The 24513-nt window shown below is 43.6% G+C and overlaps 1 protein-coding gene and 1 long non-coding RNA gene across 4 annotated transcripts in view; both read right to left on the reverse strand.

Moving 5' to 3' along the window:
* The window catches only part of KBTBD12 (kelch repeat and BTB domain containing 12), a 76762-nt gene that overhangs the window by 3994 nt on the left and 48255 nt on the right, over positions 1-24513 (reverse strand). Inside the window, exon 5 of the mRNA XM_079964549.1 lies at positions 20254-20451. Coding sequence (XP_079820675.1) covers positions 20254-20451 — 198 coding nt within the window. The remainder of the gene's footprint in view (positions 1-20253; positions 20452-24513) is intronic.
* On the reverse strand, positions 6398-10656 carry LOC307209486. Of its 3 annotated transcripts, none has more exons than XR_013835601.1 (4): positions 10473-10656; positions 10004-10371; positions 8228-8377; positions 6398-6640 (listed from the first exon to the last, which is right to left on the reverse strand). It is a non-coding gene; the product is annotated as an uncharacterized lncRNA (long non-coding RNA). The 3 variants fall into 3 exon arrangements; XR_013835602.1 differs by having other exon boundaries at positions 10004-10354; positions 10456-10656; XR_013835603.1 differs by lacking the exons at positions 10004-10371; positions 10473-10656 and adding an exon at positions 9869-9984.

Genomic DNA, 24513 nt, shown 5'->3' on the forward strand with positions numbered 1-24513 from the left:
TCTGCCTGCCCGTTAGTTTCCGGGTGCCTTGCCGTCGAGAATCCCACCTCCACCTGCAATAAGCTCATAAGCTTCCTCCAGAACCTCGAGGTAAATTGTTTCCCTCGATCAGAGATAACCCTCGAAGGATCCCCATGCAACCTGAAGATGTGAGTAACAAACAGTTGTGCGGTTTCCTCGGCTGTCACCGCATGAGAGCATGCTATAAAATGGCACATCTTGGTTAGCAGATCTACTACTACCATGACTGCTGTCTTACCTCTGGATTTGGGCAAATCTGTCATGAAATCTATTGATACCACCTCCCAGGGTCTCCCCGGCATGGGCAAGGGTTCTAGTAACCCTGCCGGGGCTGCCCGCTCCCCCTTGGCTCTTTGGCAGCGGTCACACCCTCGTACATACTCTCGTACATATTCCCTCACCTTCGGCCACCAAAACTCCCTAGTGACCAGTAACATGGTCTTGTGTTGCCCAAAGTGTCCCGCTGTAGGGTTGTCGTGAAGTTGTCGGAGCACCCTTTCCCGTAAGGCCCCCCCGGGCACATACATTGCTCCCTTGTAATACAGTAACCCTTCCCTTACCTCGAAGTCCCCCCGGTCTCTCCCATTTTCCCTTAGTTCCCTGATTCTGGTTTGGGCAAATTCGTCCTGGCGAATCAACTCGGTTAGTTCTCGTTTCCCAACCAATGCCCCCCCACAAACCCATCGTTCCTCAGGGAACACATGTCGAGCGTCCGGTGGTCTTCCTCCTTCCGTGTACTCCGGTTTCCGTGAAAGCGTGTCTGCTCTCACGTTCTCTTGCCCTGGCACGTACTTGATCTCAAAGAAGAACTTGGAGAACTCCTGTGCCCACCGAATCTGTCGCTGGTTGAGCACTCGCGCTGTCCTCCAGTATTCCAAGTTCTTGTGGTCAGTGCAAACCTGGATCTTGTGCTGAGCCCCTATCAGGAGATGTCTCCACTGGCGAAACGCAGCATAAATAGCTAACAGTTCACGATCATACACCGTGTAGTTCTGTTCCGATTCGTTCAGCTTCCTTGAGAAGAAGGCGCACGGCCTCCATGTGTCTTGGGCCGGTCCCGGCTGGAGCAACACCGCTCCTATCGCTCTGTCCGACGCGTCGGTCTCTAGCCTCATCGGTTTCTGCAGATCCACGTGCAGGAGCTGTTCCTCCGAGGCGAACGCCTGCTTTAGCCCCTCGAAGGCACGTTGGGCACCTTCCGTCCAGACGAACTTCTTTTTGCTACTGAGACAATCCGTGATGGGTGCGGTTAAGTGGGCGAAGTTCTTGATGAACTTCCGGTAGAAGTTGCTGAACCCAAGGAACCTCTGCACATCCTTCCGGGTTTTGGGGGCCTTCCATTCCAGCACTGCCTGCACCTTGCCGGGGTCCATGGCTAGGCCTCTGTCTGACAACCTGTATCCCAGAAATTCCACTTCCTTGGCGTGAAACTGGCACTTTTCCAGCTTGACCCACAGTTGGTGCTCTCGTAGCCTTTTCAGCACTTCCCTGACGTCCTGGACATGCTGTTTTTCATTGTCCGAATAGATCAGGACGTCATCCAGAAATGCTACGCAGTTCTTGTACAGCAGGGGACCCAGCACATGGTGCATGAAGCTTTGAAAACAGGCAGAGCCTGACTGTAATCCAAATGGCATAACTAAATATTCAAAGGCCCCCAGGGGGGTGAACATGGTGGTTTTCCATTCGTCCCCCTCTCTCATTCGAATCAGATTGTAGGCCCCCCTAAGGTCCAGCTTGGTAAAAATCTTACCCTTCCTTACCCTGGTCAGAATATCATCAATTCTGGGCATTGGGAAGGTCACGGGTTCTGATACCAGGTTTAATTTTCGATAGTCCACGATGAGCCTCGGCTGATCCGTGTTTTTCTTATCCACAAAAAACACAGGGCTGCCCCCCACTGCCTTAGTTTCTCTTATAAACCCCCTTTTCAAGTTCTTGTCTATAAAGTCTCGCAACTCCTGCATCTCTCTGTCGGACATGGCATACAGCTTACCCACCGGCAGCTGCGCCCCAGGGAGAAGGTTGATTTGGCAGTCGAAGGGCCTATGTGGCGGCAGCCTGTCCGCTTCCCTCTCGCTGAAGACCTCTTGTAAGTCTGCGTACTGTGGCGGCACCTTCCCTTTCTGCTCCAGCGTGGTTGCTGCTGCTCTGGCCAACCTCACCCTGGGCTTCTCCCCTCCTAGACAGTGTTCCAAACAGTGGGCTGACCCGAAGGTGACCGTGCGTTGGTGCCACGCCACCACTGGATCATGTAGCACTAGCCAGCTCATCCCCAGTATTATTGGGGGTACCGCCAGTGGGGCCACGTGAAAGGCTATGGTTTCTGTGTGCCTGGACACACTCATTCTCATTGGCGGGGTTTGATGTGTCACCTCCCCCCCTAGCAACTCTCTGCCATCTATCGTGGTGACTTGGAGTGGGAAATCCAGTGGCAGCAAGTGGATCTGGTGCTCCAGCGCAAACTCCTTACTAAAAAAATTACAGGAGCTCCCTGAGTCCAACATTGCCTTCACCTTGACTGGGTGTCCATTTGGGAGTTCTAGCGTCACCTCCCAGCCTTTGCCTCCCTTTTGACTACTTGGTGGGCGTTCGGCACCTCGCGTGCGCGCGCCCCATCGATTTCCATTGGCACCACGTCATCGGAAGGCTGCCTTGGCATCTCAGGAATGCGGTAGTCAGGGCAACACTCCCCTCTCCCTTCCCGCCTTTCCAAAGCGCGCGCTTCCTGGCGAGAGCCTATCGCCAGTGCAGATTTCGTCAGCTGATCCATAGTCTCTGGGTGGGGCGCGCGGGAGAGCTCATCTTTAACGGCTGGGGACAACCCCTCCTCAAACAGCATCCGTATGGGCGGGCTGTCCATATCCCATTTGAGCCTGTGTATTAGCATCGCAAAGCGGGACCAATAGTCTCTAACGGAAAGGTCCCCCTGCTTACATCTCATCAGCTCCTGTTGGGTCACACTCTCCTCCAATTGGCTGGAATACATAGCGTCCATCGCCTGAAAAAACTTCCGGACGTCCTTCATGGCGGGGTTCTGCGCGGCCATTAGGGGTCTAACCCATTCCCTCGCGCTGCCCTCAAGGTGCCCCACGATATAAGCCACTTGCGCCGCCTCGTCAGCAAAATCATCATGCTGCAGCTGCAGTGCGTACTCTATTTCTGTCCGGAATCCATTATATTCTTGGGGTTTTCCCCCAAACTTGTGTACCAGTCCGGGTACCTTCTTTGCCACTGGGGTGGGTCTCACCTGCGCGTCCTGGGTGCGCCTCTCGTCCAGCCGCGCCATCAGCAGTGCTACATGCCATTCCAGCTCCTGGTTCCTCTTCACCAGGTTCTGCGCCCCCGCAGCTGGCTCCGCTGCCCCGGCGCCTCCTGTCTGGCTCATGTTTCCACTGCTTACTCACGAGTAACAGCAAGAGACTGGCAGATTGCTGTAATGGTATAGTGTGGTTACTCGTGCGTAAACTGCCTCCACTTCAATTAGATGGTTTGCTCAAACATGTTTAGGGTTAGAGCTCGCCCTCTGTGACCTGTTAGTCACTTGCAGAATCTGCCAGTGGGCGTTTCTTGAATCTCTTCCAGCATAAAAGCTGCTTGACCCCAAGTCTCCGCCTATGTTCCCTGCGCGAAACGCGTCTGCGCAAGTAAGGGGATGGCAAGGGCGTGCCAGCGCTCTCTCCGCTGGTTTCGGTTGAAGGGTCTTGGAGCCCTGACACCGATTCCTCCATCTCCTCTCTATTGGTGTCACGCTGAATTCCTTCCCCCCGACTGGTTCCCTCTCCGGCATCGCTCTGGAGCCCTTCCTCCGCTTTTCGCTCTGATGTCAGTTCCCTGACAGTTCCCTTGCAATGTTAATGGAAAACTCCCTCCTTACAGGTTTTACCTGGTTTATTGCTTCCTTGCAGAGATAGGAGATCTTTAACTATTGGTTTTCTTGGACTTACTTTCTTTCCTTTTTTGCAAAATGAAATAAAGATCAAAAATAAATGAAAAGGAAGTCAATAATTTAATTTCTTATCCTTATCTATACTGAACAGAAAACAAGTAACATGGGCATTCCCTGCTAGCAGGAGTTTTAATGAAAGGGCCTGCTTGCCCGTAAAAGCCTCGGTAGCGTTTTGCCTATCAATGCTGGTGCTACAACTGTGCATCAGTTCAGGGGTTGGGGAAAAACAACACTGAAGACACTGGAAGACAGTGACCAAGCAATGATAGCTTCTGGGTTATCTGTAAAAAGTGAGTGTCGGAGAAAGGATAGCAGTTATCGAAAAAAGGGCTAGTGTGCAAACAATCCAATTTGTTTTGGCCGCTTGGACAGAAGGATTCATGCAAGTGAGTTAACAGTTATTTGGGCCCTGTCCCCAACCCCCCCAATTCAAGGGATGGTGGGGACCTCACCCACGAATAAAAAGCTTGCATGTCAAATAATCTAATATTACTCGCACATAACTTAAACCTAGTGCTATATTTATTTCGCTGCAAGTAAATGACTTGTTTTACTTTTCCCAATGGCTGCAATGGAGTACTCTAAGTGATGTTAGGATAGGAGCCCTCAGAAAGGACTCTAAATACCAGCTGCTGAGGAGCTCACAAAAGAGTGACTTTTGCCCTTATGTTCTGCTGATGAGCTTCTCCTTGGCATCTGCTGGGCCACTGTGAGAACAGGAGGTTGGGCTAGATGGGCCTTTGGTCTGGTCTAGCAGGGATCTTTATGCTCTTATGACTCCTGGCTCTGGGCCTTGTTGTCACACTTGCCCTGCGTTCACATCTCGAGCACTAATTTGCCATGGCTGGAATCTTTTGGTGTGTGAAACGGCATAACCCTGCAGAAAACACATTGCAAGGAATGTGGGATGGTTTCCCAATGTTTGGCGTGATCATGGAAAAAAGAGAAACTAAAATGAGTAACTTCTGCAGGCAGCTGCAAATCACACAGAAGTGAATGAACTAATTAGAGTGGATGTTGGCTCACAAGTAGATTCAGCAATGGTTAGATCTGCATTAAAAGGTACGTATGCTATCCTAAGTATGCCATTCTGATCCTGGTTATCTTACATTGTTTTGTTGTTGTGGATAAAACTGAGGGTACTTTTACTTACAAGGATGAGACCTGCCTCTTTAAACTTAACTCGGAATGCAGTTACTAAACCTTTATTGGCTGCAGTGAACATTCAACATCCTTTCCAAATTCTTCCCCAAATTAGTAGCCTTCACATGCGACACACAAAGACATGTCAGACATTCTCAAATGCATTGTGTAAGAAAATGCCCTCCAGGCTGCTGGAAACTGAGTTTTGTGGTTTCCATGGGCATGAGTGTTAAGCAGCCATCTCCTTCGCAGGGTGGAGACAACTTTCAGTGCCTCTCTTGTACTTTGCCTGTTTGGAAAAACTGATGGATTTGGCAAGAGCAGTTAGATTCAAGCAACTCTGTTAAAGCCAGTTTTTATAAAGAGCAGCTTTTAACCATGGCTGAGCAATCGTACCATAACAAAAGAGCCACCAAGCAAGAGAGAATTTTGCTTCAGAGTTCTTTCCCCCCCCCCTTCTTTTATAGGTGAACGGAAGAGCCATTTATTTTCTAGCACAAAAGCTGGGCTTTTTGACACCTATTATAAAAAGCCAACTGCTTTGGTATTAATGAGAAGTTCTTTTTAAAGCTACCTCCCCCCCAATACCAGTTAGAAATTTTCAGCTGAACTTTTGCTGTAGCTAAAATGTGTGGATAGGATTTGCTCATCTTTTTCATTCTCTGCTCTGAGGAATTTCTAGGTCTAGCCTGGCTTGGTATAGCCATTGGGGTAGTGGATTATAACTCTTTGAGCAATTTCACACATTGTACAGCAACAAACTTGGGTTTGCCACTGCTCACCCTCAGCAGGGAGTCATAGCCCATTCCAATGCACATCCTCCCAAATGTCTGTTTGTTGCATTCCCACTGAATTTCCAGCGAATTTCTTCACTGTTAACACGGGAAATTATTTACTGGACTCTGACTGGGGCTTTCTCTTCATTTGTAATATCTCCATTATAATCTTGCCCTTTCTTGAGGACTATAAAAGTGGAACAAGAGGAGAGGCTATTTTGCTGCTTTTCAGGGGTGCTCATTATCACTTAATTTATGGATGATGAAATTATGCCATTGGAATAATGTGCACAGTGATTTATTTGGCATGGGGTAATTGTTTGTATTATGATGTTTGCATTCTGTGTTTTAATAAATATTTTACTTATGGATTTTATTTTTGCATGTCCTGAGACTTTTGAGATGGGGAGGATAAAAAACAAGTTAAATAAATAAAGTAGTCCTTTATCACTTTGCATACGTAACTGTAGCCCTAAGAAGTGAAACCAATAAAGTCACATACGGTACATTTCATTTCTCTAGCTTTTCATTGCTCACAAAATTGACATAGGTCTGCAGGAACGGGAGATGCAAGCTTATGTGCTGAAGAGGGGAGTGAACAGCTGTAAAAACATTGATTTTTTTTAAAAAAAAATGGAATAGATCGTTGAAATTGTGGAAGCAGCGCTAGGAGAAAAGGAAGCAGCATTGCTAGGTGTCGATGTTTACATAGATCAGATGAGGATTCTTGCTGATGAGGACTCCTTATGGTCTAAAAATTAAAACATTTTTTTTTAAAAAAATGCATATAATGGCAAATAGGAAGGAGAGAAAGGAAGGTGTCATTAACCAGTCAGAATTCCACAGGCATTATCTGTGCTTGTCATGGAACCAACTACCAAAAGTAAATGTACTTGTCTTGTTTTGACAAACTAGGTAAAATCTTAATGGATCATTGGAGATTTGGCAAAGTGTCACTTATTGTACAATTAGGTCAAGCCTTAAATTCATCTGATGCTGGCATTTAACACCATTATAAGCCAGTTGTGTCCATAGTACAGTATGGCAAGTAATTTATGTTGGAGGCATAAGGCAGCTAATCTGGAATGTTACATTTTGAGTTTACTTTAAGGCTGTGAAATTTTGGACTGACATGGTAAAGGAGATTGAAGTGATAACAAGGTATGTACAGTACTACTAATTGATCCTTTATTTTATTTGCGCTGATAAAGGATCAAACACCATTGGAATATAGGGAATTAGTTCAACAATTATTGACAGTTCTTAAACTGATCATCTTTTATAATTGGGAAAAATGAACTTAGCAACAGTGGAGGAATAGATATTTCAAGTATGAGATATTGTACATATCATTAAACTAAAGTGAGACAGAGAGGGAAGATAATCTGATGATCTCTTTGTGAACAAATTGAATGTGTTTATTAGCTATTGGTGCAATAAAGTACAGGACTGTGCAAACCCACACAGACTATTGGGTTTGTTGTGAGCATGGCAAGCTGGTTTCAGTTTACAGTGGTGCCCCGCAAGACGAATGCCTCGCAAGACGAAAAACTCGCTAGACGAAAGAGTTTTCCATCTTTTGAGGTGCTTCGCAAGACGAATTTCCCTATGGGCTTGCTTCGCAAGACGAAACGTCGGGCGAGTTCTTGCGAGTTTTTCCCCTCCCCCCCTTTTTCTAAGCCGCTAATAGCCACTAATAGCCGCTAAGCCGCTAAACCGCTAATAGCGCTAAGCCGCTAAGCCGCTAATAGCCGTGCTTCGCAAGACGAAAAAACCGCAAGACGAAGAGACTCGCGGAATGAATTAATTTCGTCTTGCGAGGCACCACTGTATATTTTTATGTATAGCTTTGTTCTTACTTCTTCTTTTTTACATTATGGATAGTATCCTTGATGTATCTTTCAAGTCACAAATTTAGCAGTGAATTATTATTTTTAAGGACCAGGTAAAACTCCAGTTTTCACATTTGCACCTCTGTGCAGGATAAGTGCCACTAGCTTAGTTTTATTTGTTTTTTATTAGGAAACATACTTGCTTCATATTCCCAGCCATACTATGCTCTGCAACATTCTTGCAGATGCTCTACAAGGGAAGAAGCACTACTTGGAGGCTCATAAACTTCCATTTCCAAGTATGAATGCATTTTGCCACTCAGACATAACCAGACTGGGTTTTGCTGTTACAGCTGTATGACAGGCTGATTCGGCCTGCTCCACTCACGGCTGGCCACTGCATGGGGAAGCTTACAGATTGCTTTAGGGTATGCTGGATAAATATTTAATCTGCCTCTCTGTTCTTTGAAAATTGCATTCCATATGGGGTTAGAGTTTATACTTACCCCTGTGGTACGACATATCGATTGCTGCTGCTACTTTCTCTCTCTTTTTATGGGATAGTTGCATTTTTCAGGAAAGCCAATTTCAAAGATGAAACTCCAACTTCATTCATATCTATCTATCTATCTATCTATCTATCTCCAGCAAAGTGTCTGCAATTCAATATTTGAGTTGTCATGTACTTTTTAATGTTCTTCCATGCAAGAACAGCAAAAAATAGGAAGTTGGAGTCTAAAGCACATGACTATTTTTTTAAAAAAATGGAAGGGTTGAATCTTATTTTATTTTATGCCGGATGGTTGCCTCCTGTCCTTTGAACTATGAAAAGGAATCAAATCAAAAGAGTTTGGTTGTCAAAAGTACATATATGCACATGTCTACACCATCCCAGGGACCGTAATTTGCAAATTGTAGAATGGTGAGGTCAGAACCATTAACAAACTAAAGTTCTCAGGATTCTTCCAGCGCCTTAAATGTATGGTGTGGATGTAACCCAAGTCTGATAGTGCTAGGTAAGTTACTTTCATGAATGCTATAACCCACAGAAACAGATGTTGGCAAAAGGAGAAAAGAGGATAAATGATCTGAACAGTGTCAAACAGGAAGGCTGTTGCATAGTTTGGGAATAAGATCTAGTTCCTGAGTCACTGAAATTTCTAAGTCTTTATGTGGTCAAGAACTGCAATAGCAAGACCCCAGTCTCCCACACTGTTAATATTGTTCATTATCCATGTGATCTAGTTGAGATTCCTGCATTGCAGGGGGTTGTACTAAAAGACCCCCAGGGTTACTTTCAACTCTACAATTCTATGATTCGGTCTCCCTGCTGTTCTGCTACCCTTCTCATCCCATCTGTGCTGTCCCAGCCACACCCTCTCTTTTCCTTAATGGGCCCTCAAGATCCTATCACTTTCCCCCAGCACTACCACTCCTTCTAGCCCTTGCACGACCCAAATATTTCCCTCTCCCTTCTCAGAAGCAGAGGTGGGTCTATCAGAGGGGATGAAACCATTGTGAACTGCTGCTCTTGGTAATTTGACCCGCCAGATATAAGAGAGAGTGCCGCTGCTTTTGCAGCTGTGTAGAAGCAGAGACATCACCTTGCCAACAAAGGTCCGTGTAGTTAAAGCTATGGTTTTCCCAGTAGTGATGTATGGAAGTGAGAGCTGGACCATAAAGAAGGCTGATCGCTGAAGAATTGATGCTTTTGAATTATGGTGCTGGAGGAGACTCTTGAGAGTCCCATGGACTGCAAGAAGATCAAACCTATCCATTCTTAAGAAAATCAGCCCTGAGTGCTCACTGGAAGGACAGATCCTGAAGCTTTGGCCACCTCAAGAGAAGAGAAGACTCCCTGGAAAAGATCCTGATGATGGGAAAGATTGAGGGCACAAGGAGAAGGGGACGACAGAGGACGAGATGGTTGGACAGTGTTGTCGAAGCTACCAGCATGAGTTTGATCAAACTGCGGGAGGCAGTGGAAGACAGGAGTGCCTGGAGTGCTCTGGTCTATGGGGTCACGAAGAGTCGGACACGACTAAACAACAACAACAACAGAAGAGAGAGGGCAAAATCTCCGCTGCTTCCTGAACCTAGCATCCTTATCCTTGACATTTTCTTGGTACTCGACACTGCATGGCTACCTCCTCAGCAGTACCCTGCTATCCAGACAACAGTTTTCTTTATTTTTATCAGATCAATAGATGCTTGAAATCCAGACCAGTTAATTTTACCATTCCATGCATCAGTCTATGGCCACAGTCAGAAATAATTCCTGCCCTTAACAGGTTATTCTCCTTATGATCCATCTTCTAAGTTCTCTTTGTACAGTTGCCAAGCTACTGGTTCTAAATCAGGGCCAGTTCTATAGGAGGAATTCCTTCCTGTTGCTCTTGATGTGGGATTGCCTGAAGACTGCTACAGAAGTGGCAAAAGAAGCACTATATGTGCGAGTGTTGCTTTCTTTCTCTCGCTAAAGCAGTTAGGGCCCCAGGTGAGGGCTGTTTAAATGGCCAGGGAGTGGACCTGAAGGAAGCCTTCCCACTCCATCGGCTCCGCCCCCTGGCACAGCCCATGTCCAAGCCTACATCCCCATTCGCCAAACCAGGATGCAAGCCAGGATCCGGCTCCTGATAGGCAGCAGGGGCTTATGCCCCTGCCTCCTATCAGGAAGGGACACTGAGGCTGTGATTCCCAGTGGAGCCTCTACCGTCCTGCAATGCCGCAGTACCAAAAGGGTGAGCGGACTTCTACAATCACATGGTACTCTTTGAGCTGCAGAAGTCATCAAATTTCCTCTTGCGTCCTGAGAGCATCAGTTGGAGGTGCTGTTGAAACTGATGTTATTAATTCCAAAAAGATACTTTGCTAGCACTTTCTAGAGCTTTCTCTTCCGTCCTACCGCTATCTCCCATATGCTTGTCTTATTGTACAACACAGATTGTAAGGAAAGCATTGTATAACGTTTGGATTAGATACAAAGATTTGTTGGAAAGTAAAACCCCTAGGTGGGTGTCACCAATGGAAGCTAGGGAAGTAAAAAAGCTTAATATGGATTCTAAATGGCCAAAATATCATGAGATTTTAGAATATGATGGCGAAAGGGTGAAACTTCAGAGTTATGAGAAACTAAAGCCTAAGGTTCGAGATTGGTTGCATTACCATCAGATAAATGAGACGTTTAAACAGGACAGGAAAATAGGATTTCAGAAAGAGAAGTCAAAACTAGAAACAGAATTGTTGGAACCCAATACTAAGAACTTATCAAAAATGTATAACTTGCTGTTAAAATGGAATACACAGGATGAAACGGTGAAATCAGCTATGATTAAATGGGCACAAGATATCGGTCATGATATTATGTTTGCTGACTGGGAACAGTTATGGACCACCGGTATTAAATTTACTGCATGTAATGCCTTAAAAGAAAATATTATGAAAATGATCTACCGGTGGTACATGACCCCAGTCAAGCTTGCAAAAATTTATCATTTGCCTAATAATAAGTGTTGGAAATGTAATGAGACTGAAGGCACTTTTTACCACCTTTGGTGGACCTGCCCAAAGGTTAAAGCTTTCTGGGAAATGATCTATAATGAAATTAAGAAGGTCCTTAAGTGGACTTTTCCTAAGAAACCAGAGGCTTTCCTCTTGGGCATGGTGGGCCAAGTGGTGTCAAGGAAGGATAGGATTTTCTTTATGTATGCCACTACAGCAGCAAGAATTCTACTGGCAAAGTATTGGAAGACGCAAGAACTACCTACTCTGGAAGAATGGCAAACAAAGGTGATTGACTTTATGGGACTGGCCGAGATGACGGGCAGAATCCGGGACCAGGGGAAAGAGACAGTGGAAGAGGACTGGAAGAAATTTAAAATATATCTTAAAAATAATTGCAAAATTGAGGAATGTTAAGATGTCAGGGGGTAAGAAGTAAAGAATTGCAGCAGTAAACAAAAAAACTTAAGAAATATTTATGAAAGGGAATTAAGACAATGGACCTAAGGGTTGCTAAAGAATTATTAAACAAGGATGCAGGGATGGGGAGGTATGGGGGAGTCAAAGAAAGAAGGGTATGAACTGATGAGCTTGAAGTTATACTGTTCTATACTGTTCTTATTATTCGTTTGGAAAATTAATAAAAATTATTTAAAAAAAAAATAATATTGTACAACACAGAAATAATAATGAGTAATGTTTATACGATTGCAGTAGATTAAAAGCATCATATGGTTATGCATTGTCTTGATAGTTACTATTCGAAAACAGAAAGAACATAGCCCATTTCCCCATAAATCTATCTGGCTGATTTATATGTGTTCTGTTAAAGCAAGTTAATTTCATCATTGTTACAGTAGATCATATTTTCTCAGTCCAATCTAATAAGGATGGTACATTGCTGTTTTGCCAGTTCTTTGCTTGCATTATTTTTTAAAGCTGTTAATAAATGGACTGTCACCTCCACAAAACCTTAAAAGCACTATTTTAGGCTGAAGAAGTGTATAATGATCACCCATTTCTATGACGGTATTATAACTATATTCCAAAAAAAAACTGGATGATAAGGCACTATCAAAATATATCCATAAAATCTGCTCTTCTTACCCCACATCTCCAACAATTATTTGATATATTAAATTCAGCTTGTATGGTGTAACATACTATTGATACAGGATTTTGAAATTATTTCCCCTTAAATCTGCTTAAATCTGATGATACCAGCCTACATAGAATATGACTCTATAACCATTTCCATTCATCTATTCTTATTTTAGATCTAACATCCCTTTCTCGCTTTCTCATAAAATTACTGTTTGTTCTGTATCTCAAATCATAGAGTAGAATTTACCTATGGCCCCTTTCATGTTTACTTTATTAGTGTTCCATATTTTGTAAGTATAAAAGTTATTGCTCCCCTAATCTGAAAGAACTGAAAAGTTGGGTGTCTTGTTCCTCCCATTATTTTTGTAATTTTCTCATAGGCAATAACATCTAACCCTGTGATTTACCAATCTTTAAAAACTCCTATTAGACCAAAATCTGGGTTTATGAATTCATTATAGAAAAATGAAGTTAATGGGAAAAGTCCTGGGCATACCGTTACTTTAACTTAGACAATTATGCCTTCCCAATTGTCATTGTCATACCACAGTATATTTCTAAAATCTCTTTTTTCCAAGTAATGACTCTGCTTCTATGATTTTATCTGGAGAAAACCAGTCCTTTATTAAAGCTCATTTTATCGCTTGACAGTACTAAACTATATTTGGAATTCCCAGACCTTTTCTGTCTACTTTTTTATATAACATCTCCAATAATTTTGTTTTAAAGAGTTCTGTGTTACAGCCTCTTGTGCCTGGTAAAAATATTGGGCAAATGTGCCTGTCCGACAGACTGAAAAACTGAATAGCTTAGAAGTGGCAATGGGGATTCATGAGATAATGGGGATTCTTAGTGTATTTTTCATCTTTGTTGGAAGCCGCCCAGAGTGGCTGGGGAGGCCCAGCCAGATGGGCGGGGTACAAATAAATTATTATTATTATTATTATTATTATTATTATTATTATTATCTATCATGCATCATAGAACCAAAATGTTGGCAGGGGTTGCAAGGCCTTGTGTGGTAGGAGTGTGTGGTTTAGGGACTTCTCCAAACAAACTGTTTATTGAGTGTTCATCCCAATTTACTTGCACAAAGCCTGAGCGAAGGTTATACAATATCTGCTCTTTGCCGAGCATTTGTTCTGATTTGTTTGCAGGGAGGTTATACATCTTCCCATCAGCTCATCATGATTCCAGACTTTTTAGTGCATTTCCCCATCACTTTTCTAACTCCAAAATGTGTGTTTTTTAAGTTGATTTGTTGCATCAGAGCCTTTAATCCACTTTTGTTGTGTAAACCTACATTTCTAGTATGCAGTTGAATCGCTCTCACAAAATAGTGACAGTCTCTGGAGGCAACCAAGACCCGTGTGTCCCACATGCAAAGAAGGCATTCTGCAGCCCCAATAGCAGCATATTACTCTGGCTCGGGAGTCATGTACACTGCAGCACATTCTTGGTTTGGAGCTAGCCATGCGGATTATGTAACTCCAATCCTGTGACAACTGGTTTTGGGGAGTGTCCTCCCTTTCCCAACTCTATGAGTAAAAATCAAATGGAAAGACTTTGCTTTGGGTACTACTGCCATCAGAGTTGGAGCTGTTTCCCACCAGAGATAGGACCTTTTCTGTGGTGGCACTCAAACCATTCACTGTCCAGTTGAAGCCTGCAAAGCCCACCCAGTTTAGGCCTATAGCAAAAACTCACTTTCCCATGTAGTATTTAAGTTGAGTCATCTGTGTAAACAATGTGTTGTTGCAGCCCCAATATTGCTGATGTTTTCCTTTCTCGTACTGTTTCTCTATAATTGTTTTTATAATGCTGATATTCCTGACTTGTTATTTTAAACCACATCAAGGGCCATATTGATGGAATAGCATAGAATAAAATTGATGGCTTAATGCACAATCATTTCAAAATAGCAAAATATCTGCCAATAAGCTGGGTAAGTGGGGGGGGGGATACATTGCAGGTACCCATGGGTCTCCTCTTAGTAGAAGTCAGACCACGCAACACCAAGAGGCAGGTTTTAACCCTATTGTTTATGGCCATCTCTTTATATTTCCATTTGGGAGCAAATGGTAGGCATTCTGTTACAAAAGAACATAAAAGGGGTACTTAAGTCTTAGGAGCACCACTGATTCCAGTTTCTTGGGAGAACAAGCGGCGTAGGGAGGGGGGCGGGCCACCCCAGGTGACAAATTATCAAGGAACAATTACTGCCCTACTAGGGCGGTTCATAAAAACGTTTTTTAAAAAATGCCTGCTCCAAAGGTCTTATCATACTACACTAGGGATTATATAGCTATATATGAAATTTCATGCATATCAGTTAATATCTTGACCCTCCTCCACAAACCCTTGTTCTTGCTTACTCCCACCCCAAAGCAACTCCCCACAAGGGACAACACCCTTTCTGCTGGCTAAAGGTGCAAAAAGGCTGGCTTCCTCATGAGGCAGGGGAAATCCAGCAGCCGTGGAGGAGGGCCAGGTGAACTGCTCACTTTCTCCACTGATGGCCTCTGGCTGCTGCTACCTCTGCAAGTGAAGCACCAGTTGACCACCACCACCTAAAGTTATCTGAAGCTGGTGCTTGCCCTTTCCTTTAGTGAAGAATACTAAATGTGACAATTGTGTCAGGCAAACACAGGCCACAGCTGTCAGCCCCTGGAGGCCCGGAGGTTTAGCTTGAGAATGAAAGAGCCGTAATAGAAGCATTGTGCTACCAGTCTGCAACAACTCTCTTGAAATCAGTAATACACGGGCAATGGCTTAGCAGTCAACCCACTTGGAAAACACAAGGCAGCTCTTGTCCACTGCATATTCCTGAGTGTTCATTTAAAGACAATAGACTCTTGGGGCAAGCAAAGCTATAAACTGTAATTGACATAGAGATTCTAACGCAAAACAGCCTTGCTGAACCTCCCACTGCTGGATTTAATATTGCTGACAACTGGAGGACATCACTATTTGCGACACTAGGATATAATTGGAGAGGTAGAGGTGGAAAGGAGCTGAGCGGGCAGAATCACCAGAACAAAAAGATTGATTCCTCCCTGCCTTCATGTTATCATTACATGCATATTAGCAGAATCAGCACAGTTAATAAGCAAATAACTGTTTTACTGCTTTAATGGAAGAAAGAGTGTAGATTCCTGGCTGATGTCAGAGCAGGTTGGAAAAGGGATTTCAAGCAGAGTTTTCAAGCTACTTATAATGAGCTCTCTTAATGCTTCAGCCATATAGAATAACGGGAAGACAGCAATTACTAATAGCAAGGATGAGCCAATATTAAGCAGCAAATCAAGTACGAAAAATCATAGCTGCCTGCAGTCTCGACAGTTCTCTGAACAGACTCCGCCTCAGTGTCAAATGGACGCCATAGCTGCCTCTTCAGCCCAGCTCACTGTTTATGCAAACTTTGAAAACAATGAGACTTGAGAGCATGTAGCTGTGTGCTGATCTGCAGCCAGTATTGACGTCCACTGGCCTGAGCACCACTTGGGATTCTCAAATTGTAATATTTATATTGTAATATAAATAATTATTTTACAGACATTTCAGATAAATGCACAGTCTTGAAAGCAGCTGTCAGGGGCTGTGGTCACATTTTGTTCACTTTGCAGTACAAACACATACTGAGTTTTGTGAGTTCATGCATTTGGGAACCTCCAGCACTAGTTCAGGATCTTGTTTACATGCTGTTCCCCCAGCCTCCAGCTTTGGGCTACATTTTGCCATCCCTTTAAGGGCATAGGGGTGGAGGAAAGCTATTCCACATCTAAATAACAGGGGGAAAGTGACTATTCCAAGAACTCTCCAAAGCAAGTAACTTGAGCAGTTCAGTGTGCAAAGTCAGTTTTTCGTGATGATGAGATTTGAAGTTTGTCATTAGCCTTTCTTTCGTCGTGGCAAACTTTTCTGTGGAAAACATCTCCCTTTTTCCTTCCAGTGCCAGTCCTGCCTTTCTCTACATCAGGATAGGGCTCCAGTTCCCATCATGATGGCATTTTTGACAGGGTGTTTATCATGGCAGTTCTGACGTACAAAAGGCCTTATTCAGAAACTGTATGATGATAAGTCAGTTAGTCATGCTGAATCTAATTGCTTCATTTACTTGATGCATGCCATCAGTACTCAGAATTTGTTCACCTACTAAGTTTCAGCTTTTTGTTTTTCAGATCTGAATGAAAATAAAAGATGAATAGAAGCCCACAAAGAATAGGCAGGTTAGGGCAAATCAGTATGTGAAATCCACCTGCAGACACACACAACTGTACACACAATTGCTGGGTTCAGAGTCCTTTCATTCTTAGCATGTGTATATCTTTTGCACCCAGCTCCAGGTGGCAGAACTTGAGATTTCATTTAAAAATAATGAACTAGAACCCACAAATCTGCTAATCCCTGTCCTATGTCACAGGATCTCTTCATAATCCTTAACTTGTTCCTTTGTGAGATTTTGAGCCATCCAAACTTTTCCGTGTGACATTTAACTACGTCCTGGCTAAGGTCACAGAAGCTGGATTGCAAACTGTTAAGTGCTACACACCAGCTCAGCCAGTCAATGCTATAGGCTGCACTGTCACAAGTGCAAAACACCCAGGGCCCCTTCACTCTGGTGTTTTATTGATGAAATAATTGTGCAATTATACTGAACTGTCCATACAACATTAGTTGTTCTGCAATGCTCCCTCAATGTCACCGCATGGTTGCCCTCTGTCGAGGTACTCTTGCACTATAGCACAGCGAAAGTGGGAGAAAAGACACACACACACTTTGAATACTTGTTTTCCACAAAGTGACACAATTTAGGAGGAAACTATGGGACATGCTCTGACTGGAAACAAAACAGTAGGTACACCCCAAAACTGTTGTGAGGGAAACCAGCATGGGGCGTAACTACCTTGATACTGTCGGAACCTGCGTTCGACCGAGCTGATAAAGCTCATCTTCCGGAATCCCCCTCTGACGTGATTAATGACCTGAGCCTTTGATGAGGCCTCCAGGCACGTTCCCATTACGCAGAGAATCAAAGCAGCAGGCGGAAGTGATGAGATTTATGGCTACATCGCTATGCTTTATTTTCTAGCTAGACAGAAAAGAAATCATCCTCTCTCTGTGAGAGCAGAGAGCAACTGAAAAACAAAGGAACAGGAAACCAGTAACGTCACATCCGTCTCCTGTGATACTTCCAACAGCCTGGAATGTCTCTGGAATGTAAACAGAGTCTTGTGACTCTAAAGCACTGCACAGTGGCAAACAGAAACTAACATCCTCCCCCTTTCTGTGAACACCACTGGGCAGTGTGTCAGTACAATATCAGTACAAACCCAGTTTCTGTACATAGGTATAGTGTTGATCCTTCGAAACAACCTTGGACAATATAAATCAGCAGGAATTTCATTACCTGGCGTGTAGGACACCATTATGAGTCCTTTCTGAAAACATTCTCCAGCATATTGCAGCTTCAATTGCAAGTGCTTTGTGCTTTGCTTACAACCTTCAGAAGTCAGCAAAGCCAAACATGCTTTGTTATCCTGATAAACCTGGATTGGACACTTTACAGGAATTCTCATGTCTTTACACAGTTGTAACAACCATTCACAATCCACGAGTGAATAAGACAGTGCATTCAGTTCAGCTTCACAAGAACACAAGCTTACTGTTGTTGGCTTCTTGCACGACCAATCAAATAGAACCTGATTGTACATGTAGCAAACTCCAGACATGCTTTTCCTGTCTATAGTGTCACTTCCAAAACTCGCATCAGCAAATATCTCAAGACCGCCAGACTTCTGATTGTTAAATCTCAGTCTGTAGTGCATAGTGCCTTTCAAATAATGTGCTATGCATTTCAGAGCTTTCCAATCCTTAACAGTAGGATTGTTGACACGCGTTGAGCTTTCGCTGCGCTGCTCTGTTGCCTTGGCATTGGGATGTCTATATTCCCTCTTCACGTGGTCTAGACGTCCACACGAGTAGCATTTCACTGCCTTTAAAGCTTTGGTGCCATCCTTCAGATACCACCATGAGCACAAATCATCCTGAACGCACAATAAAAAGAATGCCTGGAGGGGCCCACAAGATTTACCACAGAAATACAGCGATGTATTATTACCATCATCACCAGTGTTCTGAGCTGTACAGTTCCAGGCCTCTTGAGAACGCATGAATATGTCTGTCATTTTTATTTTATTTTTAAAAAAATTTTAAAGAATGGCAGTGGGAAGAAGGGTTAGTTTTGAATAGAATCCAGAACACAGAGCTTTAAAATGAAGTGATATAACAACTCAAACCTAGCCCAGCTGGAACTACTGTCACATAAAAGATGGATGCATGTTTTGTGGTGTTCCTAAGCAGAGAATCTGGGAAGTAATTAACCTGACTTGACATTCATTAGTGCTAGATAATGTATCTGTCTGCCGGCGTTTTCCTTGTGAAAGGAACTGTGGCAGCAGCAGCTGTGTCAGGTGGGAATACATGTTTGATGTACTTAAGACCTAGGTGTATTTGGCAGCCGGGGGGTGGGCAGAGAAAGAAAACAGTATGAGAAGACTGCATGCCTGAAGCCGCCTGACAAAATATTTTTAACCAATCGTATCCAAGTATGCTGATGAGTTAGGAAGCGAAGAATGCCGATTGGTTCAACAGCTGCTACTATGACAATGAAAAATCCATGCTTAGCGTGCTGGTGTGTGTGAGTGAGGCTGGCCTTGTGAGACAGGGACCAGATTTTACACAAGTGGGACAGTATTATTCTCACTATTTGGGAACATGAAATCTCTCTCGGGACTTTAATAGTAATGATAAGATAATCCTGTTCTGTGCTTCCTTAGTGCTTATTCTCCTGTAAGCTCCATGAATATATGAAAACAAAGAAAGCAGTCATGCGCGGTATCAAGGATAGGGAACAGTACACATTGCACACTAGAGTGGAAGTCTGGCCAAGGGCATTGCTGTTTTTAGTTTCGACAGCTGTGAAGATCCACATATAGAAGCTGAAGGGCAGGCAAGCATTCAGATTTTTTCAACATTCTGGTGTAAACACACCAATGCTCACTACACAGGCCTGGGATGAGAGCAGCAAATGGCACCCACTACTCCAGTAAAGCTGTATAGAACACACATCTCCCTGTGCACCCCCCCCAAAAAAAATTCAATTCTGGGTTTTTGTCGCATTCAGCAGGTAAACAAGTAGAGGAAGTTCTTGCTTAATTGGATACAGCCCATATTAAATTAAATATCTATCAATCGGCTGCCCTTTCATGAAACCCAAAATCAGCTGTATAAGGCTTACCCTGCCTAATACTAGGGCCAGCCCTACATACATGATGGATGGCTGCGGAGCCATGTTCTCAAGGCCACATCAGGTGAAATAATATAAACTACAGGGTGGGGTCTCATTTAAGAGGCACTAGGAGAAAGCTGAACCACAGATATTGCTGGGAACTCTGTTATACCAACATTCTCATTTTTTCTGCCTAGATTTGTGTGTGTGTGTTTGAATATATGAATTGTAGAGTTGGAAGGGACCCCATGGATCATCTCGTTCAACCTCCTGCAATGCAGGAATCTTTTGCCCAAATGGGGGGTCGAAACTATGAACCTGAGATTAAAATTCTCCTGCTGTACCAACTTTATAAAAGTAGTCAGCAGCATGAAAAACAAACACCAGCCAGGACATAGGCAACATACAGAGGGTTGAAAAGCTTGGGAAAATAAAAACACCCTTCAGGTTTGGTTCCAAGGGAACAGGCGACATGGTGCTCAGTTTATTCAAGTATCAGAAGAATGAAGGGATTATAAAACCTGGTCAGGATCCAACTTGTATCTCTTAGGATGATGGAATTTGTATTCAGATGCCTTGGTGGCCCCTAATGCATATTACAAAAACAGCCACATTCTCTTTGGATTTAACCAGTACCTGCTCCACGAAATCCCCCACAGACATAGAGCTTCCGTTCCACGGCACCAGCAGAGGTGGAGTTAGTTCTCAAGGAGAGAAGAGGATAGGGAATGGGAGGACCATCTCTCCAAAAATTCCTTTCAGGGTTATAGATCTCCACTGCATCAAGACATTGCCGTGACTGTCCTCTGTCTCGACCAAGACAGCCAATCCCACCTGTAGACAGAGAAAGACAAACAGACAGAGACATACATTAATGATAGCAGAAAACATGGAGGAATGCATTGCCACTAATGGCTCTTCATAGCAGCTGTGTACACAAGGCTGGTTAAAGTTGACTTGATTGATGTGATATGTGCATGTCTTACACGTCATCCACACAACATTATCCTCATCCAAGTGTTACCGTACACTCCCCATACATTTAATTCATATTTTCCTGATCTATGGATAATGAGGTGCTGGGGAGGGGGGGAATCCAATATAAAATTGCATGTTACCCAACTGGATGTACTGCATTGTATGGTGTGTGTGTTTTTAACATTTGTATGGTGACATTTTGCTGAGTGTCTTCTATGAACACACCCCATACTTGCTTGGCGAGGTGCTCCTTTGTGGCTGCTGATATGGCTGAGAGTAACACACACAGACATACACTCTCTCTTTTTTAATCTGTTGTTTTTGTGCAAGTCGGGTATATTGGAAAACTTGTATGTCAAAAATATTATTTAAAAAATTGTCCATCAACACCTGGAGGACTCCAGGTTCCTTATTCTGTCCTATGTGCATATAAATAGGAGAAGAGAGGACTAAATGGTTTTGGTGTGCTGGAGAAACTTAAACTGTTGCTCACCCCTTAAAAAAACCAGGCTGGATGTGCATTCCATAGCAAGAGAGGCAAAGCACTGCACACACCTTCTAAAGAATTAAGGATGGACAAGTGAATATATGAATGAATAAAGAAATGGTCACAAGGTGGTGTGGTATACCTTGCTGCTCTTTTCCCCTTCCCTTTTCAGAATTATGGCTGGACACACCATACACACACACACAGAATAATAAATTTGTCTATTGCACTGGCAGAACCCCATTCCTCATTTCCGCAACCAAAGCAAGGAATTTAGTATCTGGGGAGAAGCGTCTCGTTTTCCAGGGTAAAAAATATTTTAGTTTGAGTGCTGGGAAAATATGATATCCCCACAGCAGAAGTGAACTGACCCCTGAAGGAAGAATGTGGACTGTGTACAACAGATAAGAAACAAATGCAGACTTTCTGTGCGAGCACACACACAAATGGATCAGGTGGAAATGCCCCTATTCAGATACCTCTTAATTAAACAAAACATGAATTCACTGCCTCTTTGAAAGAGAATTCCCACAACTCTTTATCAAAGCCAGATGTGGCAAGAAGTACATTTTGAACAGGCCAATATATTTTACTAGGATGTGGCTGCAGTGGTTGTGCTCAAGTTATAAACAGCCAGCTCAAATGGTGCATCGTTCATAATGGGCAAGATGCTCAAAAGTTAAGCATTTTTAGTCTGATTGAAGCCAACACAACTTAGGCTGTGTTCACTCTCCTGTTTACTGTGCAATGGAGAAGGAGGAGAGGACAGAGGGTGGAGAAAGAGATGTAAATGGAGTGGAACCTTTTTCCCTATCCTCTGGACCCCCTGGGAAATTCAACAAATTTGCTGTACCCGGAACTGGGTGTGGGGAGTCCAGCTAAGTAGGACACAACCTGAGGAAGTCCTGTCCACCTTGGGCCTGAGCATGAAAAGCAAGTCTAGAGTGAGAGACTAGGGTGATGTCCCCTGTTTCCAGGAACTTCTATTGTGAGACTTTGGTGGGTGAGCTAAAAGTTTGCTTGGTCCCTGGGTGAGAACTCAGAGGCTGAGAGGGAGGGTAACGTCAGAAGGAAAATGAATTGATATTGATTTATATATATATTTAAGTAACTTTGTATAAATATATTTTAATAATGTAATTGTGTAATATTTGCTTCAAGTTGTCTGTTGTTGCTTCAATTTTAGAAATATTTTAATATATTAAGCAGTATAGAAATTAAATAATCAAAATAATTCATCCCTCAGTGTGTTCCCAGGGCTGGGTTTTTATTCTGTGTTCACAAAACATTATCCAAAATGTTTTATATATCCTCTGTTATGTTGTAAAGTACTTCTGTTCAATGCATTATTTTTTTAAACAAGCTTCACACTGATTCAAGTCCTTAAGCCATTTCCAGTTCATCTCTAGCTGAGGTACAAAAACCTTTACATAGGGTAAAGACGTAACTGTCCCCTCGGTGCCCCTGGTGTGTACATAAATAGAAATGAATCTGACACTAATGAAGTTGTGCTGATGTGAACAGCTAGAAGCAAAGACCTGGAAATGCACAGGGTGAGATGAGGGATTCACTGCACGGTCATGTGAACACACCGTTAGTTGCATGCTGCATTGCTTCCTCCGTATTTAGATCACAGGTGCTTTTCTACCACTCCTTCCCTGCTTTAAAACCATAATGGGAAGTTTTCCTTCATCTGTGAAGTTCTGTGACTTGTCAAGGTTCTAGGAATGGCTCAGAGGTTTCTGAATGTCCTCAGAAGCAGAGCCATGTACCTCTCTGCGGGATCTTGCATTAAATAGATGGGGGTGACCTGCCATACCTATGATCACAAGCACACATTCCGGGGCCAGTATTTCTTTGTAGGATCAGAGCTCTGATGCACACATGGAACTCCTCAAATTCAAACCAATGGATGAGAGAGCTCAGTGGCCTTAAAGGAAATCATGCCTATAACCGCTAGTTCTGTTGAAGAGAATGGGTCAGCTTGCTGAAGCACGCACAGGCTTCTGAATGTGGTACATAAGCAATCAAAGCTTGCATGTATTTGCTGTTGGGGCTAAAAACTCACTTCATGTACCAAGAGGCATGCCGTGTTTACTTAACACAGAATGAAATGTTAACATATCTGAAAGTGGATGTTTGCACAAAAGCACATTAATTTTAAATGGGGGGGGGGTATCTGGCTGAGTGACGAGTCTGGTATTAAAGCACTATTTGGCCTTGGATGATTGGGTGGAGGAAATCTGTATCTGAATGTGTAACTATTTTCAGCCTTTGGATGGAGGCCATGTTTAAAAGATGCTAGCATATTACCCAATAAGGAATGCACAATAAATTATATTGCTAGCTGAGCACTGCAAATGTCCACGTACTTACGTTGGAATAAATATTTTCCCCACAAAAGTCAACAGCAAAACTTTTAACTAATCATATGAGTTGGGATCAATCCTCTGCACAATTGCCTGGGAGTAAGTTCCACTGAATATAATGGGGCTTACTTCCAATAAATATCCACAGGATTGCTCTGCACATATACTGATATGGAGGCATAAATAACCTTGAAGTTTGGTAGTCTCTTCCTTCACATGGTTTGCTACTTGAATCCACACAGTCTAAAGTGCTCAGGGAGCGTAACAATGCACTCATTCCAGCCAGATTGCAAATGGGAGCTTTCCTTCCCGCTGCAACTTATAATTATGCTCCCCCTGTCCATGAATCAGACTGCAGTGGGGAACAAACAGTTAACCCCCCATGCCTATTGTGCTCACGTCTTGCTTGTAGGCTGCTGATTGGCCAGAACACTCAATTAGATAGGCCTTTGGTCTGATCCACCAAGCCCTTTCTTATGTTGTTATATCTCATCTAGTTTGGCTTTCAGGCAGTGGTCTTTCCTAGCTCTAATACCTGGCATTATTTTAACTGGAGATGCCAGGAAATGATCCTATTGCCCTCTGTGTGCAAGCTCTGCCACTGTGGCCTCTTGTATGTATCGCTCTGCTGTTGAGCTATGGGCCCCTCCCCTGACAAAAGTGATATGATGGAGGCACAGCACAAATGATTCTCCATTCTCAGGTATCATAAGAACGAATTGCCTGCCATAGTGAAAGATATATGCTTTGAAAACACCACACAAACACGTACATAACAATATAATTTTATGTCACCGCTACAACAATTTGCCAAGCCCTAATAAGCATGCTTGGGACGCGGGTGGCGCTGTGGGTTAAAGCCTCAGCACCTAGGGCTTGCCGATCGAAAGGTCGGCGGTTCGAATCCCTGCGGCGGGGTGCGCTCCCGCTGCTCGGTCCCAGCGCCTGCCAACCTAGCAGTTCGAAAGCACCTCCGGGTGCAAGTAGATAAATAGGGACCGCTTACCAGCGGGAAGGTAAACGGCGTTTCCGTGTGCGGCTCTGGCTCGCCAGAGCAGCGAT

Source organism: Podarcis cretensis (genome assembly GCF_951804945.1).
Source record: "Podarcis cretensis genome assembly, chromosome: 2".
NCBI classification, from domain to species: domain Eukaryota; kingdom Metazoa; phylum Chordata; class Lepidosauria; order Squamata; family Lacertidae; genus Podarcis; species Podarcis cretensis.